The sequence below is a fragment of the Heptranchias perlo genome, chromosome 29 (assembly GCF_035084215.1).
Source record: "Heptranchias perlo isolate sHepPer1 chromosome 29, sHepPer1.hap1, whole genome shotgun sequence".
In the NCBI taxonomy this organism is placed as follows: Eukaryota; Metazoa; Chordata; class Chondrichthyes; order Hexanchiformes; family Hexanchidae; genus Heptranchias; species Heptranchias perlo.
Genome location: NC_090353.1, coordinates 36,620,841 through 36,634,886, shown reverse-complemented (window position 1 = coordinate 36,634,886; position 14,046 = coordinate 36,620,841). Strand labels below are relative to the sequence as shown.

The window sequence follows — 14,046 nt, the reverse complement described above, 5'->3', positions numbered from 1 at the left end:
AATTTACAACATTCATATTTGAAATAGGTACAACCCTAAAGAATATCTCACACTTTGACAATTGAGTGAGTTAGTCAAAACAGTCGGGATATAAAATCGCTTTCGTACAAGACTGAAGCCGGCAGATTGGAAATCAGCACAGAAATGTCTCAACAGCAACTTTGGGGAAATCAGTTTACCCCCCGTTCAGCGACCCAGCTCAGGAAAAGCACGGAATAAGAGAAGGCTGTTTGGCCCATTAAACCCACTCTTTCCCCAGCCCATGTACACTCTCCCCTAGCGTGGGCTCTACCCACCCATTTAATCTCCTGAGGGCAAGTTCGGTATAAACACTCCCCAAAGGTTGTCACAAAGTTTCCTGTGCGGAAAAGCCTAAGACCCTGAGGTGGGCCCGATGGCCCCCTCGGGTGATGCCGGGGTCTCCGCTACAGCGGTGTGCCGTTGGCGTTGTCCAGCTCCTCTTGGAGCCTCGTTGCCTTCTCCCCCAATGCTTGAAGCTGAGCAGCCTGTCGCTCGGACATGATCAACACCTGCGACTCCAGTTTGGTCAGCTGATTGTCGTACTTTCTCTTGGCGCTTCTGTACGCTGTCGACAAGTTGCTTTGCGAAAGAAACGAGGGTTTTAATCAGACCGATGTTTAATCTTATAATTAAATTCAATGATCGCTACAAGCTAGTGGACAGGTACAAAAAAATAATTTTAAAGCCTGATGGAATGTTGGCCTTTATCTCAAGAAGGCTGGAATACAAAAGGGAGAAAGTTACATTCTAGTTATATAAAGTTCTGGTTAGAGCACACTTGGAGTGCTGCGCTCAATTCTGGTCTCCATATTATAAAAAGGATATAGAGGCACTGGAGAAGGTGCAAAAACGATTTACAAGGATGACACCAGAACTGAGAGGTTATAACTATCAGGAAAGGCTGAACAGGCTGGGGCTCTTTTCCCAAGAAAAGAGAAGACTGAGGGGTGACCTGATAGAGGTCTTTAAGATTATGAAGGGGTTTGATAGGGTAGACGTGGAGAAGATGTTTCCACTTGTGGGGGAGACCAGAACTAGAGGCAATAAATATAAGATAGTCACTAATAAATCAAATAGGGAATTCAGGAGAAACTTCTTTACCCAGAGAGTGGTGAGAATGTGGAACACACTATGATAAGGGATAATTGAGGCGAATAGCATAGATGCATTTAAAGGGAAGCTAAATAAGTACATGAGGGAGAAAGGAATAGAAGAATATGGTGATGGGGTTAGATGAAGTAGGGAGGGAGGAGGCTCATGTGGAGCACAAACACTGGCATAGACCAGTAGGGCCGAATGGCCTGTTTCTATGCTGTGAATTCTATGTAATGGGCTGGGACTGGAGGGACTTTCTGGATGGATGAGCTAAGTTGGGCTGAATCTAGTGAACCCCTCAACTACTCAGCCCCCTTTTATCCAGGTCGCCCCTTTGTTACCCTCATACCTGTGTGTTTTTCTCAGCTCGGTGGTTAGCTCCTCATACTGCTCCTTCTGATTGTTCTTCTTTTCTATCAACTTCTCTAGTGATATCACCAGCACCTCGATACGAGCTCTTAGTTGCTTTTCTCTGTGGGACAATGAGGGTCAGTTCTTATCCTGAAACTATTGGCAGAAGATCAGGTTAAACCACAGCGACTGTACAAGGCGAGTAGGTGTTCCACACAGTGGTGAGGAAGACTGGTACAACTCTACACTGTCCCATCAAACACTCCCAGGGCAGGTACAGGGTTAGATACAGAGTAAAGCTCCCTCTACACTGTCCCATCAAACACTCCCAGGGCAGGTACAGCACAGGTTAGATACAGAGTAAAGCTCCCTCTACACTGTCCCATCAAACACTCCCAGGGCAGGTACAGCACGGGTTAGATACAGAGTAAAGCTCCCTCTACACTGACCCATCAAACACTCCCAGGGCAGGTACAGCATGGGTTAGATACAGAGTAAAGCTCCCTCTACACTGTCCCATCAAACACTCCCAGGGCAGGTACAGCACGGGTTAGATACAGAGTAAAGCTCCCTCTACACTGTCCCATCAAACACTCCCAGGGCAGGTACAGCACGGGTTAGATACAGAGTAAAGCTCCCTCTACACTGTCCCATCAAACACTCCCAGGGCAGGGACAGCACGGGTTAGATACAGAGTAAAGCTCCCTCTACACTGTCCCATCAAACACTCCCAGGGCAGGGACAGCACGGGTTAGATACAGAGTAAAGCTCCCTCTACACTGTCCCATCAAACACTCCCAGGGCAGGGACAGCACGGGTTAGATACAGCAGCCATGTAATATCCTGGCAGAGACAGAAAATCAAAGTAAAACCCAGGGCCAATAAGGGAATAGATACTCTGGACAAGTCCTCTCCAACCCCCTCAGGCGATCGAAACCAGTCCAGGAGATCACACGGACCGAGTGTTATCTGTATGGACTCTTCCCTTCTCTATGACGTGATCTCTGCCCCAGTCAGGAACCGGCCCAGCTCCCTCTCGAAGGCCGAGAGTCGGCTCCCACCACACGAGCCGGCAACACATTCCAGAGGCTCACTGCTCTCTGGGAAAAGAAGAAGCGCCCAACACCCAGTCTATTCCCACTCTTATGTAGTTTAAACTAATGTCCCCTGGTCCTCCCCAATCTGTGAAACTGGAATAATCTATCAATAGGGATGCTATTCAGCCCTTTCGTTATTTTACAGACCTTTATCAGGTGGCCTCTACGTCGAGTGCGGTGTAATCTGTGCTTACCTTATGGAGACCATTGTCAGTTCAGACACTAGTTGGTCATTGCAGGTTACAGGAGCTTCTGATGCTGATGTGGTCACCTGAAAATGGAGTGGAGTCAATACGACCCCAACAAGATCGTCACGGGAGGGCGTACAATTCTGATTATGCTGATTTGTTTCATCATTTTCTCTCCTCCTCCCCCCCAAGACACAGACTCTCACTGGGATAAGCAGGGGAGAGCCGACAGCCACCTCCTGGGGTCTCACCCAGTGGCCGCTCTTTGCCTGTGTGTCGGCAGGAGATTTAACCACAGAGGGTATCACTGCGAAGTCCACAGATCGAGACCCTCGCACTTCCCAGCAGGGGTCACTGGTCAGTGATCAGGAGCGGGAACACTGCTATCCCACTCACAAGATACCTGCACACTGACTGGTGTCTCTCAGTGTATCCCATTCACAAGATACCTGCACACTGACTGAGTGTCTCTCAGTGTATCCCACTCACAAGATACCTGCACACTGACTGGTGTCTCTCAGTGTATCCCATTCACAAGATACCTGCACACTGACTGAGTGTCTCTCAGTGTATCCCATTCACAAGATACCTGCACACTGACTGGTGTCTCTCAGTGTATCCCATTCACAAGATACCTGCACACTGACTGAGTGTCTCTCAGTGTATCCCACTCACAAGATACCTGCACACTGACTGGTGTCTCTCAGTGTATCCCATTCACAAGATACCTGCACACTGACTGAGTGTCTCTCAGTGTATCCCACTCACAAGATACCTGCACACTGACTGGTGTCTCTCAGTGTATCCCATTCACAAGATACCTGCACACTGACTGAGTGTCTCTCAGTGTATCCCATTCACAAGATACCTGCACACTGACTGGTGTCTCTCAGTGTATCCCATTCACAAGATACCTGCACACTGACTGAGTGTCTCTCAGTGTATCCCATTCACAAGATACCTGCACACTGACTGGTGTCTCTCAGTGTATCCCATTCACAAGATACCTGCACACTGACTGGTGTCTCTCAGTGTATCCCATTCACAAGATACCTGCACACTGACTGAGTGTCTCTCAGTGTATCCCATTCACAAGATACCTGCACACTGACTGGTGTCTCTCAGTGTAGCCCATTCACAAGATACCTGCACACTGACTGGTGTCTCTCAGTGTAGCCCATTCACAAGATACCTGCACACTGACTGGTGTCTCTCAGTGTAGCCCATTCACAAGATACCTGCACACTGACTGGTGTCTCTCAGTGTATCCCATTCACAAGATACCTGCACACTGACTGGTGTCTCTCAGTGTATCCCATTCACAAGATACCTGCACACTGACTGGTGTCTCTCAGTGTATCCCATTCACAAGATACCTGCACACTGACTGAGTGTCTCTCAGTGTATCCCATTCACAAGATACCTGCACACTGACTGGTGTCTCTCAGTGTATCCCATTCACAAGATACCTGCACACTGACTGAGTGTCTCTCAGTGTAGCCCATTCATAAGATACCTGCACACTGACTGAGTGTCTCTCAGTGAATCCCACTCACAAGATACCTGCACACTGACTGGTGTCTCTCAGTGTATCCCACTCACAAGATACCTGCACACTGACTGAGTGTCTCTCAGTGTAGCCCATTCATAAGATACCTGCACACTGACTGAGTGTCTCTCAGTGAATCCCACTCACAAGATACCTGCACACTGACTGGTGTCTCTCAGTGTAGCCCATTCATAAGATACCTGCACACTGACTGAGTGTCTCTCAGTGTATCCCATTCATAAGATACCTGCACACTGACTGAGTGTCTCTGTCCTTGACCATACCTCCTTGAGGCAGCCTGCTCTGGGTTGCTCTCCCAGCCGCTCGTCCCGCTCTGCTTGCCAATGTGCGAGGAGTAGGCGTGTAGCCTCGTCCTGAGGCTCCTGGGATCGCAGACTCTGCTCCAGGCTCCTCCTCTCCTTCTTCATCCAACTCAGCTGACCTTTCAACTCCGACATCTCTTCCTGATAATCCGTCAGTCAGAAGCAAAACATAGAGACTATGATTATATTATAATACCATAGAACCATAGAAAAGACACAGCGCAGACGGGGCCATTCGGCCCATCGTGTCCGTGCCAGCTCGAAGAACAACCAGGTGCCCATTCTAATCCCACCTTCCAGCACCCGGTCCGTAGCCCTGCAGCTTACAGCACTTTAGGTGCAGGTCCAGGTACTTTTTAAAAGAGTTGAGGGTCCCTGCCTCTACCACCAATTCGGGCAGCGAATTCCATACACCCACCACCCTCTGGGTAAAAAAGTTTTTCCTCATGTCCCCTCTAATCCTTCCGCCAATCAGCTTAAATCTATGTCCTCTAGTTCTTGAACTCTCCGCTAGGGGAAACAGGTACTTCCTGTCTACTCTATCTGGGCCCCTCATAATTTTGTACGCCTCAATCAAGTCTCCCCTCAACCTTAGGCGTTAGGCGTTTGATGACAATTAACTGTTGCCAAAGAAAATGAAGTTCTACGGTCACTGAGACTCGACAGAGATACTGCAAAGGCCTTGATTCCTCCCCCTCCCCCGCTTTTCTAGATGTTGCCGGGAGACAGGTTCCAAATGCACCAATCGCCTTGCACTACCTCACCCATGCGTCAGCTTGGCTCGGTGGGTAGCACTCTCACCTCTGAATCAGAAGGTTTTGGTTCGAGCCTCACTCTGTTGCCGCGTTTCCTACATTACAACAGTGACTACACTTCAAAAAGTACTTCATTGGCTGCGAAGATTGGCTTTGCGACATCATGAAAGGCGCAATAGAAATACAAGATTTTCTTTTAACTGTAACACCCCTACTGCTCCCCTCAGCTAACTCAGGGGATGGAATCTGTGTTGTTCAGTATCTACAACAATAACAACTTGCATTTATATAGCGCCTTAACGTAGTAAAAACGTCCCAAGGTGCTTCAAAAGAGCGATTATCAGACAAAATTCAACACCGAGCCACATAAGGAGATCAAACACTTGGTCAAAGAGGTAGGTTTTAAGGAGCGTCTTAAAGGAGAGAGAGAGGTAGAGAGGTGGAGAGGTTTAGGGAGGGAATTCAAGAGCTTAGGCCCTAGGCAGCTGAAGGCACGGCCACCAATGGCGGAGCGAAGGAAATTGGGGATGTGCAAGAAGCCAGAATTGGAGGAGGGCAGAGATCTCGGAGGGTTGTAGGGCTAGAGGAGGTTACAGAGATAGGGAGGGGGCGAGGCCATAGAGGGATTTGAAAACAAGGATGAACATTTTTAAATCGAGGCGTTCCAGACCGGGAGCCAATGTAGGTCAGCGAGCACAGGGGGTGATAGGTGAACGGGACTTGATGTGAGTTAGGATACAGGCAGCAGAGTTTTGGATGAGCTGAAGTTTATGGAGGGCAGAAGGTGGGAGGCCGGCCAGGAGAGCATTGTATCATAGAATTACATAGAAATTACAACACAGAAACAGGCTGTTCGGGCTAACTGGTCCTTGTTAGTGTTTATCCTCCCATGAGCAGTAGTCCCAATCCCACATACCCGCCCTGTTCACGTATCATTGTATTCCCTTTGCCTTTAACACTGAGCCAATGGGATACACTGGTTTATGTGCCTCTCAGTGTTGGTGAGAGTGGAAATGAGGTCCCCTTTTCCCCAAATACATTGACTCTCAGCCCCCTGTTAACCGCTCGTGAGGGAGGGGAGGGAACATAGGAACAGGAGGAGGCCATTCAGCCCCTCAAGCCTGTTCCGCCATTCAATTAGATCATGGCTGATCTGTATCTTAAATCCATCTACCCGCCTTGGTTCCCTTAATACCCTTGCCCTGACAAAAATCTTATCAGTCTATTGAGGTCCCCATCCAGGGGCACTTACTCTGACAGCCACGAGATCTTGCAGCAATTCCTTCTTCCCCTTCCTGTGTCCATGAAAGGTCTCGAGCGAAGGAGAGCTGGTCCCAGGCACCACCAGACCCTGCGCCGCTGGTACAATCTCACGGCTACCGGTCCCGGCCTCCCCATCCCGGGCCGCCACGACGTATCGCCTCAGGTGCGGAGGGGTGTCTCCCAGCTCCAGGATAGTCTGTCTAATGGCAGCGTAGCCGAGTCTCAGCCTGGCGACGTCTCCTCTCAGGCGACTCTCACTGTCATCAACTCCCGGCTCCCCTGAGACACTGAGAAAAGCTGCGAGTTAATATGGCGGAGCGCACGCCTGCTCCAATCAGGAGCTCAGCAAGGCTGATGGGATATGGTCACACGTTTCTGGATCCAAGCAGAATAACCTCAATTCCCACCCCCTTCTGTGGGCGCTGACTCTCGCTGGGGTACAGGGGGTTTCTATGGGCACTAGTTGGCCATTCTTCATACTAAAAGGGTTAAATTACAAGTTAATAAGAACTTAAGAAATAGGAGCAGGAGTCGGCCATACAGCCCCTTGAGCCTGCTCCGCCATTCAATCAGATCATGGCTGATCTTCGACCTCAGCTCCACTTTTCTGCCCGATCCCCATATCCCTTGATTCCCCGAGAGTCCAAAAATCTGTCCATCTCAGCCTTGAATATATTCAATGACTCAGCATCCACAGCCCTCTAGGGTAGAGAATTTCAAAGGTTCACAACCCTCTGAGTGAAGAAATTCCTCCTCATCTCAGTCTTAAATGGTCGACCCCTTATCCTGAGACTATGCCCCCTAGTTCTAGACTCTCCAGCCAGGGGAAACAACCTCTCAGCCTCTACCCTGTGAAGTCCCCTCAGAATCTTATATATTTCAATGAGATCACCTCTCATTCTTCTAAACTCCAGAGAGTATGGGCCCATTCTACTCAATCTCTCCTCATAGGACAACCCTCTCATCCCAGGAATCAATCTAGTGAACCTTCGCTGCATCACCTCTAAGGCAAGTATATCCTTCCTTAGATAAGGAGAACAAAACTGTACGCAGTACTCCAGGTGAGGTCTCACCAAAGCCCTGTACAACTGTAGAAAGACTTCCTTACTCTTGTACTCCAACCCCGTTGCAATAAAGGCCAACATACCATTTGCCTCCCCAATTGCTTGCTGTACCTGCATGCTAACCTTTTGTGTTAGTTGTACCAGGACACCCAAGTTTCTCTGGACACCGACATTTAATAGTTTCTCACCATTTTAAAAATATTTTGTTTTTCTATTCTTCCTTCCGAAGTGAATAACCTCACATTTCCCCACATTATACTCCATCTGCCGCCTTCTTGCCCACTCACTTAACCTGTCTATATCCCTTTGCAGATTCTTTGTGTCCTCCTCACAGCTTACTTTCCCACCTAGCTTTGTATCGTCAGCAAACTTGGATACATTACACTCGGTCCCTTCATCCAAGTCATTAATATAGATTGTAAATAGCTGAGGCCCCAGCACCGATCCTTGCGGCACCCCACTAGTTACAGCCTGCCAACCTGAAAATGACCCGTTTTTCCCTACTCCCTGTTTTCTGTCCGTTAACCAATCCTCTATCCATGCTAATATATTACCCCCAACCCCATGAGCCCTTACCTTGTGCAACAACCTTTTATGTGGCACCTTATCGAATGCACAGTTGCATAGACTAGGCTTGTATTCTCTCAAGTATAGAAGATTAAGGGATGATCTAATTGAGATGTTTAAGATGATTAAAGGATTTGATAGGGTAGATAGAGATAAACTATTTCCTCTGGTGGGGGGAGTCCAGAACAAGGGGGAATATCCTTAAAATCAGAGCCAGGCCGTTCAGGGGTGATGTCAGGAAGCACTTCTTCACACAAAGGGGAGTGGGAATCTGGAACTCTCTCCCCCAAAAGGCTGTTGAGGCCGGGGATCAATTGAAAATTTCAAAACTGCAATTGATAGATTTTTGTTAGGTAAGGGTATTAAGGGTTATGGAACCAAGCCGTGTAGATGGAGTTAAGATACAGATCAGCCATGATCTAATATGATGGCGAAACATGCTCGAGGGGCTGAATGACATACTCTTGTTGCAATGGGCAAGACTAGACCTTGTCGTGTCATCAGGCTAATTATCAACTGCAATGAGGCCAAACTGACAAATTACAACAGGTGTAACCAAAGATGACTCAACTCTCCTCAGATAGGTGACCCTACTGAGTAACCAGGGACATTGGTCTTCACTGGCATCAGGCAGGCAAGTTGACAAAGGGTCAGCAACGCCATCCTGCAGCAACCAGGAGTCTATGGGTCCCACAGGGCTCCCATTCTCTGTATCCTAACTCGCACCAACTCCTGTTCACCCATCACCCCCACGCCCTGTGCTCGCTGACCTACATTGGCTCCCAGTCCGGCAACGCCTCCATCTTAAAATTCTCATCCTTGTTTTCAAATCCCTCCATGGCCTCGCCCCTCCCTATCTCTGTAACCTCCTCCAGCCCGACAACCCTCCGAGATCTCTGCGCTCCTCCAATTCTGGCCTCTTGCGCATCCCCGATTTCCATCGCTCCACCATTGGCGGCCGTGCCTTCAGCTGCCTGGACCCTAAGCTCTGGAATTCCCTCCCCAAACCTCTCCGCCTCTCTCTTCTCCTTTAAGACGCTCCTTAAAATCTACCTCTTTGACCAAGCTTTTGGTCACCTGTCCTAATATCTCCTTATGTGGCTCGGTGTCAAATTTTTGTCTGATTTACGCTCCTGTGAAGCACCTTGGGACGTTTTTACTACGTTAAACGTGCTATATACATGCAAGTTGTTGTTGAGACGCCCTGCGTTTAACCTCACCTATACTGTGCTTTTTCTGATGGGACCTGACGTTGAGATCCAGCAGTGCCAGAATAACCGCCATGGAGTTTCTCCGATCGTGTCCTGGCATCTGCCGCCATCTTGCCCATGGTCTCCTGACCGCCAAACCCGCCATCTTTGTCCGCGTGCCAACGTGCTGAAGAGAAAGCGGGAGAAATGAATACCCATGACTGACCTTCCCAGCGCCTGACCGCACTGCACCCCACACAACAACAACAACTTGCCTTTATACAGCATCTTTAATGTAGTAAAACGTCCCAAGGCGCTTCAAAGGAGCGATTATCGAACAAACTTTGACACCGAGCCACATAATGAGATATTAGGACAGGTGACCAAATGCTTGGTCAAAGAGGTAGGTTTTAAGGAGCATCATAAAAGAGGAGACGTAGAGAGGCGGAGAGGTTCAGGGAGGGAATTCCAGAGCTTAGGGCCCAGGCAGCTGAAGGCACGGCCGCCAATGGTGGAGCGATTGAAATCGGGGATATACGAGGCGTCAGAATTGGAGGAGCGCAGAGATCTCGGAGGGTTGTCGGGCTGGAGGAGGTTACAGAGATAGGGAGGGGGCGAGGGCCATGGAGGGATTTGAAAACAAGGAAGAGAATTTTAAAATCGAGACATTGCCGGACCGGGAGCCAATGTGGGTCAGTGAGCGCAGGGGGTGATGGGTGAACGGGACTCGGTGCGAGTTAGGATACGGGCAACAGAGTTTTGGATGAGCTCAAGTTTATGGAGGGTCCGCCTGAGCGGGCAGACGGGGCCTCGGTTTAATGTCTGATCCAAAAGACGGCATCTCCGACAGTGCAGCACTCTCTCAGTACTGGAACTGGGAATGTCAGTCTGGAGTGGGGCTCGAACCTACAACCTTTTGCCTCAGAGGTGAGACTGCTGGTCTCCATTACTTTCTACTCATCTCAAGTTGCCGACAGATCTTGATGTTCGGATTTAGGATTTATCCACCAATGTGGCAATGGCGCCAACAAAAATACACCCAGGCCCACAAAATTCAAACGGGGCAAACCAGCGAGCGGGAAACAAAACTGAGTTTGTTGAGGTTCATGGGCCGTTTGGACAGGGTTCTCGAGCCTGACCTTTGACCCCTCTGGTTTAGACCGTGCTTTCCAGACTTGACTATTCCCTGTGCTTACCCAGTTCTCCAGGGGCCGTGGCTGCTGAGTCAAACCGTCTCCACATGGAGCTCCCTTTGGATTCAGCCTTGGCGAGGAGCAGCCCATAGGCCTCAATACACTCCTCACTGCAGGAAACAAAGATACAACGGATCATTACTCGAGGGATAGAATTGAAAAGCAGGGAAGTTATGTTAAACTTGTATAGAACCTTGGTTAGACCACACTTTGAGAACTGTGCACAGTTCTGGTCTCCATACTATAAAAAGGATATAGAGGCACTGGAGAAGGTGCAAAAACAATATTTGCAAGGATAATATCAGAACTGAGAGGTTATAACTATCAGGAAAGATTGAACAGGCTGGGGCTCTTTTCTCTGGAAAAGAGAAAACTGAGGAGTGGCCTGATAGAGGTCTTTAAGATTATGAAGGGGTTCGATAGGGTAGACGTAGAGATGTTTCCACTTGCAGGAGAGACCAGAACTGGGGCCCATAAATATAAGATAGTCACTAAGAGATCGATTAGGGAATTCAGGAGAAACTTCTTTACCCAGAGAGCGGTGAGAATGTGGAACTCGCTCCCACAAGGAGTAGTTGAGGCAAATAGCGTAGATACATTTAAGAGGAAGCCAAATAAACACATGAGGGAGAAAGGAATAGAAGGATATGCAGATAGGGTGAGATGAAGAGCGGAGGGAGGAGGCTCGTGTGGAGCATAAACATCGGCATAGACCAGTTGGACCTTTGACGTCCTCAGGACGTCCCAAAGCACTTCACAGCCTACAAAGTACTTTTTGACGTGTAGTCACTGTTGTAATGTAGCAAACACGTCAGGCAATTTGTGGACAGCAAGATCCCACAAACAGCAATGTGATAACAATCGGATAATCATAGAATCATAGAAAGGTTACAGCACGGAAGGAGGCCATTTGGCCCATCAAATCCGCGCTGGCTCTATGCAAGACCAATCCAGCTGGCTCCACTCTCCCGCCCTTTCCCTGTAGCCCTGCAAATTTTTTCCTTTCAAGTACTTATCCAGTTCCCTTTTGAAGGCCATGATTGAATCTGCCTCCACCACCCCCTCGGGCAGTGAATTCCAGATCCTAACCACTCGCTGTGTAAAAAAGTTTTTCCTCATGTCACCTTTGGTTCTTTTGCCAGTCACCTTAAATCTATGCCCTCTGCTTCTTGACCCTTCCGCCAATGGGAACAGTTTCTCTCTATCTACTCTGTCTAGACCCTTCATGATTTTGAATATCTCATCAAATCTCCTCGCAACCTTCTCTGTTCCAAGGAGAACAATCCCAGCTTCTTCAGTCTATCCACGTAACTAAAGTCCCTCATCCCTGGAATCAATCTAGTAAATCTCTTCTGCACCGTCTCTAAGGCCTTCACATCTTTCCTAAAGTGCGGTGCCCAGAACTGGACACAATACTCCAGTTGTGGCCGAACCAGTGTTTTATAAAGGTTCATCATGACTTCCATACTTTTGTACTCTATGCCTCTATTTATAAAGCCCATGATCCTGTATGCTTTTTTAACCACTTTCTCAACCTGCCCTGCCACCTTCAATGATTTGTGCACATATACCCCCAGACCTCTCTGTTCCTGTACCCCTTTTAAAGTTGTGCCCTCTAGTTTATATTGCCTCTCCTCGTTCTTCCTACTGAAATGTAGCACTTCGCATTTTTCTGCGTTAAATTTCATTTGCCACGTGTCCGCCCATTCCACCAGCCTGTCTAATCTTTTTTTTTAATGATGTTGGTTGAGGGATGAATATTGGCCAGGACACAACAATTTGCATTTATATAGCGCCTTTAACGTAGTAAAACGTCCCAAGGTGCTTCACAGGAGCGAGTATCAAACAGAAATTGACACTTAGCGGCATAAGGAGATGTTAAGACAGGTGACCAAAATCTTGGTCAAAGAGGTAGGTTTTAAGGAGCAAAATAAAGGAGGAGGGAGAGGCGGAGAGGTTCAGGGAGGGAATTCCAGAGCTTAGGGCCGAGGCAGCTGAAGGCACGGCCGCCAATGGTGGAGCGAAGAAAATCGGGGATGCGCAAGAGGCCAGAATTGGAGGAGCGCAGAGATCTCGGAGGGTTGTAGGGCTGGAGGAGGTTACAGAGATAGGGAGGGGGGCGAAGGCCACGGAGGGATTTGAAAACAAGAATGAGAATTTTAAAATTGAGGCGTTCCCGGACCGGGAGCCAATGTAGGTCAGCGAGCACAGGGGTGATGGGTGAACGGGACTTGGTACGAGTTAGGATACGGGGCAGCAGAGAGAACTCCCCTGCGATTATTTGAGCCGTGCTGATTGAAGTGTTCGGAATGAATCAGTCGCGGGACCGGCGGGGGCCGACCGTACCTGTACTGCAGAGCCAGTCGTAGGGCGGTGCCATTAGATTCGTGCTTCCCCAGTAACAGGCTGAGCCTCTCACAGTCCCCCTTGCATTCCTCCAGGACAGCCGACAGCAGGTCATTGCGGCCCTTCCACATGTCGATGCTGCTGCAGGACAAAATAGAACGACCATTAAATTTTCATCACTCCACCAATGGCGGCCGTGCCTTCAGCTGCCTGGGCCCTGAGCTCTGGAATTCCCTCCCTAAACCTCTCCGCCTCTCTCTCTCCTCCTTTAAGATGCTCCTTAAAACCTATCTCTTTGACCAAACTTTTGCTCTCCTGTCCTAATATCTCCTTATGTGGCTCGGTGTCAAATTTTGTTTGATAATCGCTCCTGTGAAGCGCCTTGGGACGTTTTACTACGTTAAAGGCGCTATATAAATGCAAGTTGTTGTATGAAATACTCACGAGGGTGGAGAGAGTCACAACAGCATCCCCTCGATGGCCAAGTAGGGAAGTGCGCTGCCCAGTGATTCTCAGAGGCCAGGAAGGCCCCTGTTATAATGGGTTAGCCTCTCTCAGCCAGAATTCTACAATGGGCCTCAGTACCCGTGAGTTAGGAAAGAAAGAAGGAACTTGCATTTATATAGCGCCTTTCACCACCTCAGGATGTCCCAAAGCACTTTACAGTCAACGCTGTACTTTTGAGGTGTAGCCACTGTTGTAATGCAGGAAACACAGCAGCCAATTTGCGCACAGCAAGATCCCACGAACAGCAATGTGATAATGACCAGATATTCAGTTTTTAGTGATGTTGGTTGAGGGATAAATATTGGCCCAGGGCACCGGGGAGAACTCCCCTGCTCTACTTTGAATAGTGGCCGTGGGATCTTTTACATCCACCTGAGAGGGCAGGCGGGGCCTTGGGTTAATGGCTCATCCGAAAGACGGCACCTCCGACAGTGCAGCACTCCCTCAGTACTGCACCGGGAGTGTCGGCCTGGATTATGGGCTCAAGTCTCTGGAGTGGGGATCGAACCCTCGACTTTCTGACTCCGAGGGTGAGGC

At 48.9% G+C, this 14,046-nt stretch overlaps 1 protein-coding gene across 2 annotated transcripts in view; it reads right to left on the bottom strand.

Annotated features, from left to right (window-relative positions):
- Positions 1–14,046, bottom strand: part of LOC137299642 (colorectal mutant cancer protein-like) — a 28,960-nt gene continuing 14,914 nt past the window's right edge. Inside the window, exons 8-15 of one of the 2 annotated variants that reach the window (XM_067968559.1) lie at positions 13,003–13,140; positions 10,660–10,766; positions 9,494–9,650; positions 6,632–6,929; positions 4,586–4,765; positions 2,759–2,835; positions 1,466–1,588; positions 1–600 (exon numbers count right to left, since the gene is read on the bottom strand). In XM_067968559.1, the coding sequence (XP_067824660.1) occupies positions 426–600; positions 1,466–1,588; positions 2,759–2,835; positions 4,586–4,765; positions 6,632–6,929; positions 9,494–9,650; positions 10,660–10,766; positions 13,003–13,140 (1,255 nt within the window). In that variant the 3' untranslated portion in view covers positions 1–425. Of the gene's footprint in view, positions 601–1,465; positions 1,589–2,758; positions 2,836–4,585; positions 4,766–6,631; positions 6,930–9,493; positions 9,651–10,659; positions 10,767–13,002; positions 13,144–14,046 lie in introns of both variants that reach the window. The other variant, XM_067968558.1, reaches the window with a different exon arrangement.